Consider the following 5,035-nt stretch of genomic DNA (forward strand, 5'->3'; position numbering starts at 1 on the left):
AAGCTGAAGCTCGCGATTATGGTAAGGGGCGTTACATTTCCGACTCGTGCTTGTGGTGTTCGGCCAATCACAATGCCCTGGGTCAGCTGGCCAATCAGAGCCAACTGTGCTTGTCAGAAGGAGGGGCTTTGTAGAAAACAACGCATTTGAGAGAGGCGGTGCATATAGGAACTACAATAATGTACAGTATTTGAAAAATAATGTATTTTTTGAACATTAAAGCATGTCAACATATTCTGTTACACCAAATACACAAAATAATGATCTTTAAAATAAGCTTGCGCCAACAGTTGTACACGGAAGCAGTTCCGGGCGGATGAATTACGAGGTTAGTGTTGCGCATGCGCCAGTGAGTCTCGTGAAAATCAACGTTTGTTTACAGGAGCAAAGGAAGCAAAGTTTCCTTACTTTAGCAAAGGAAAACCAGTCTCCTCTTGGCTACACACCCTAATTTTCATTTTTGGGTGAACTAACCCTTTAAAGCATGTCAACATATTCTGTTACACCAAATACACAAAATAATGATCTTTAAAATAGCATCATATGACCCCTTTAATGTATGCAAAAATAAAGTTTAAACATTTTTGAAACAGTGTCTCTACCTAGTGGTCGAAAGGATGTAACTGCTAATAGAGAAATGGTCTTTTCTGCCATTTTGAACTGGACTGGATTTTTTGGTTACAGCTGATGACAGATACAGTTGGAAATCCAGAGGAAGAGAGAAGAGCAGAGTTTTATAACCAGCCCTGGTCTCAGGAAGCTGTCAGCCGCTACTTCTATTGCAAGGTGAGGGGTACATGCAAATGAATCATGTTAGTGACAAAAGTTTAGGGTCAGTAAGAATTATTTGAAAGAAATGCATACTTCTATTCAGCAAGGATGCATTAATCGAATCAAAAGTGACAGTAGAGACATTTGTAATGTTACAAAGATTTTATTTGAATTACATGCTGTTCTTTTGAACTTTCCATTCGTTAAAGAATCCTGAAAATATATCACTGTTTCCACAAAAACATTAAGCAGCAAGCTGTTTTCAAATAAAGTTTCTTAAGCAATAAATCTGCATATTAGAATGATTTCTGAAGGATCATGTGAGGTTATTTTAAATTGCATTTTTTTTTTTTTTTTTTGCTTCTGATGTTAGAATCAAAAGTGGTCATTTCACTTGCTCTTTTTATTTACAAATGTATGTTTCTTTTCTTTTATGTAGATTCAACAACGAAGACAGGAGCTTGAACAAGCTTTGGCAATGCGAACCACCTAAAATATCTCATTTTCAAAAATAAGTTGACAACTAGTTTGCTTCACCTGTGGCTTGGTCACTTTTATTCTGGTGGTCTCCACACTGGGCAGTTTTCTATGGACATGAAAGTATTAGACCCCTTCTCAGTATGAGGTTTGGACTGATTTTAACCAATGAGGGTCACTGAAAAGTGTAATTATACTCGTATTTAATGTATGTTTACTGTACAGTTGAATGTATATAACCTCACAGTACAATGAATTTAAGAAAGTGGTTTGGAAATGGCACTTTCACACTGATTACACACAAATACAGCAGCTATCATAATTGTTTTTACATCAGTTTTTTGTCTGATGTAATATACACTGTGTCTTCTGACTTGAAAAGGTAGAAAATACAATGAATGAAACTTTGATGCCTGGGAATTTTTGTAACTATTAATGTCATGCTAAATGTTAGTATGTAAGTATCGATATTGAATCTGTCATGTTTTTTCTACATGTTTAAATATTTTGTCACATTCTGCTTTCAGCTTTCTCCTTTGTTTTTCTGTCGTTAAATTTGCACTGTGCAAAAGATATGAAGAAATCCACTGGATGAAAATCAGCCAACTTTATTTGCAATAAGTGACATTTATTGTCATAATTTTAACACGTTAAAGAAAACACATTCAAGGTAAATCATTCTGATTTGTGAACACTTGGGTTTACAATACCAATTTTTGTGTATTGTTAAAGACTTCAAAAATCATTGTTCATAAGCAGTGTTTATAAACGATGTTTGAAAACATAATTTTCAGAGGCTTTAAATGCCAGTAAAACAAAATATGTTCTAAATATATTGTGTGTTGATAAATACAGTAACGCATGTTGCATGTGAATATTTTTGTTTTTTTAGGAGTTTCTTTTTTAGCATGATTCCGAAATGTTTTGGATCTTTGTTGCCTTATTAAATCACTGATATGCACAGGAAGCATCAACCAAAGGTACAGTTACATCATCTTTGTGAATGCCAATAAATTACTTAATTTTACTGAATATTCCATCACACTAGTTGATGGCATTTGTATACCTGTGGCCTAAGATGTGCTTGATGCACAGATGACAAATAAATCTGATACTCATGAATGTCAAGAGGTGTTCATATTCAGAGGCATTGACCCTTTACCTTTTAACAAGACATTCTTACTGTGTTATGTATATTATTTAAATGTGTGTCTGTAATGGACATTTTGAACAAGATTAATAAAATAAATACAAATTCATGACCATTATCGTCGTTAATCCAGTTCACAAAACCAGTCTGAATGATTCATTCATGAATCGAAACCTCATTCGCTTTCATTACATTTAAAAGGTGTATGGTATAGATAATTCTTCAAAAAAAAAAATTTTTTTTTTTTTTGCTCTATGGATGACAACGTCATGGGGGGTTGCGAAAACATGAGTAAATAGTGATAGAATTGTATTTTTTGTATGAATTGTTCCTCTAGCAAAAAAGGGTACTATAAATTATCAGCATATAGCTTGACCTTGAAATTATAATTTCTGTATGATTCACATTGCTAGTTGATTATATTACTCATTTTAGGTCATTGTGTGTGACTACTAAACCGTGAGACAAACCACGCCCAGATAACGCTCTCCCGTCCATATGCAAAGCAGTGGGTGGAGAGTTCTAATGTATCGGCCTCTGATTGGCTGCCGTGCCGGTATTGGTGACACGCGCCTCTTACCGCTTCTAGCGCGAGCCATGATGAGATCGCTTCTCTGGTGCTAGCGCTTCATCAGGAAGAGAGCTAGGTAAGACAACGGCGCAATTCCACTAAAGGTATTTATTTACTCGTGTTAACTATCTATATCTGTGATGATCGGTATCTACAATAAACTCATACCTCATTTAATTTTGTTCTCCGGACATCTTTCGGATTAACAGGCTAGTTTTACCGGCTGTTAGCTCGCCGGCTAGCTCGTGGTAACAGACTAGCGTGCGCTCCTCAACTAGTCTTAACATGTTTTTTCGATTGATTCCACATTGATTTGCTGAACTTTTTTGGAACAATTTGGATACAAACTGCAGTTGTTCTATGTCCAGGGAGCAAGATTTACTCGTGATCTGGGATACACCGGTGTTTTATGGTTAGAGTTAGCATGGTAAAGTGTCTCATTGGTCGGGCCTTAGAGTTAACAGACATGCTTTATTCTCTTAAGAGTAGCGGCTCCGATTTTTCGCTATATTATCCGTTATTTGTGCTTTTAAAATTCATCGCGATATCATAGGTGTAATTTGCCGTGGAGTCTTTGTTGTGCCAGTATCACTTCACCATTGCAGTTATTCGCCTACACTGCGTCAGGGAAAAGTACTGGCCGGCTCCACGTGAGCCGAGTCGAACCACTGCCCTCTGGTGCCTGCAGTTCGGTGGATCTTAAAAAGAGACATTAAAACAACCCTGTGAACAAAGTTTAAGTTAAGACGAATCGAATGTTGATTGAACAGGAAGTACGTTTGGAAACACTGTGTACTTTGTAATGATTTTTTTTCCATAATCTTATGAGAGCATCTTTACCCCCAACCAGTCTTTTTTTGTCTCTCTCACAGTTTTTCAGAGGTGTTCTGTTCCTGGTATTCAGTTAAAATGCCATCTGATTTAGCAAAGAAGAAAGCGGCAAAGAAGAAAGAAGCAGCCAAAGCTCGTCAACGTACAAAGAAACCAGAGGATGGAGTGAATGGTGATGCAGAGAAACCGGAGGACCAGCAGAATGGAGCGGCTGAGGTCAATGGTAAGGAGAAACATTCAAAGGCAGTCTTAAAGCCTGTTCACACCAAAACAACAAAAATACAATGCAAAAATTTGGTGTGATGAACATTTTAATTTGAATAAATGTCTGTTAATATGTCTGGTCAGACTCCTTTTTTTTTTTTTTTTTTTTTAAAGAATTTTTTAGAGAATAAGATTTGTTTTTGGTCATGTGCCCTGGAGACACTGCTGTTACATAACCATGACTTGGTGGCGCTTGCTAACAGGATATTGCTAAGCGACAATGAAAAACTGAAATAATTCAAAAATGACTCTTCTCTCTGTATCTGTGTTATTCGATAAACCTCATAGCAGATTAAAAAACAGCTATTTGAAAAAGTTAATATTGATTGTTTCTTTGCTACGCTATTGACAATGGATTTCGCACCTTTGCTAGGGTATTTCTGCTTTTCTGTAAGTGCCACCTACTGTCGGAGTGTGGATTTGCATTTTTGTTCAGCCTGCCTGTTATTTTTTTATGCATTGCAGTGTTAATTTCGTTGACGAATAATTTTCGTCATAATTGTCGTCAACGACATTTTTTTAACCGACGATAACGAACTAAAACTCTTTTTGAATGACAAACTATGACGTAAATCTATTGACATTTTCATCAACTAATAAAAACGAGACGAAAATGTTAGGGAGGGACGATTTGGGATGAGATTCATTCAGAACGAATCTGCTGCGTGGTTCGGAGGTTAGATGCGTACATATGAACCGGCGGGACATAAGCTAAAATACACTTGCTGCACGTTGCATAAAACGTTCAAAAAATGTCAATATGTGGGAGCAAGAGAAGAGCAGACATATGGATAAATCTGACGACACAAGAGAGAACTCAATTCGGTCCGGTTTTCTGAGCGCAGACACTGAAGCATACACACACAGAAAGCGCGTCTCACAGCGCGCGAGTACTCTTTCGCGTCGCATGAACGGAGAATTACACACAAAATGATGTCGAATTGTCCGTTTTGACGAGTATTCACGTAAAC

At 36.9% G+C, this 5,035-nt stretch overlaps 2 protein-coding genes across 3 annotated transcripts in view; both read left to right on the forward strand.

Moving 5' to 3' along the window:
- Positions 1-2,430, forward strand: part of LOC107709803 (SWI/SNF-related matrix-associated actin-dependent regulator of chromatin subfamily D member 3-like) — a 23,591-nt gene extending 21,161 nt beyond the window's left edge. Inside the window, exons 12-13 of the mRNA XM_016514427.1 lie at positions 685-786; positions 1,211-2,430. Of these exons, the coding sequence (XP_016369913.1) occupies positions 685-786; positions 1,211-1,264 (156 nt within the window). The 3' untranslated portion in view covers positions 1,265-2,430. The remainder of the gene's footprint in view (positions 1-684; positions 787-1,210) is intronic.
- A 509-nt stretch (positions 2,431-2,939) lies between these two features.
- Positions 2,940-5,035, forward strand: part of LOC107709809 (ATP-binding cassette sub-family F member 2-like) — a 7,622-nt gene continuing 5,526 nt past the window's right edge. Inside the window, exons 1-2 of one of the 2 annotated variants that reach the window (XM_016514438.1) lie at positions 2,940-3,073; positions 3,842-4,023. In XM_016514438.1, the coding sequence (XP_016369924.1) occupies positions 3,879-4,023 (145 nt within the window). In that variant the 5' untranslated portion in view covers positions 2,940-3,073; positions 3,842-3,878. The remainder of the gene's footprint in view (positions 3,074-3,841; positions 4,024-5,035) is intronic. The other variant, XM_016514445.1, reaches the window with a different exon arrangement.

The sequence above is a fragment of the Sinocyclocheilus rhinocerous genome, unplaced genomic scaffold (assembly GCF_001515625.1).
Source record: "Sinocyclocheilus rhinocerous isolate Xijiao unplaced genomic scaffold, SAMN03320098_v1.1 scaffold3600, whole genome shotgun sequence".
NCBI classification, from domain to species: Eukaryota; Metazoa; Chordata; class Actinopteri; order Cypriniformes; family Cyprinidae; genus Sinocyclocheilus; species Sinocyclocheilus rhinocerous.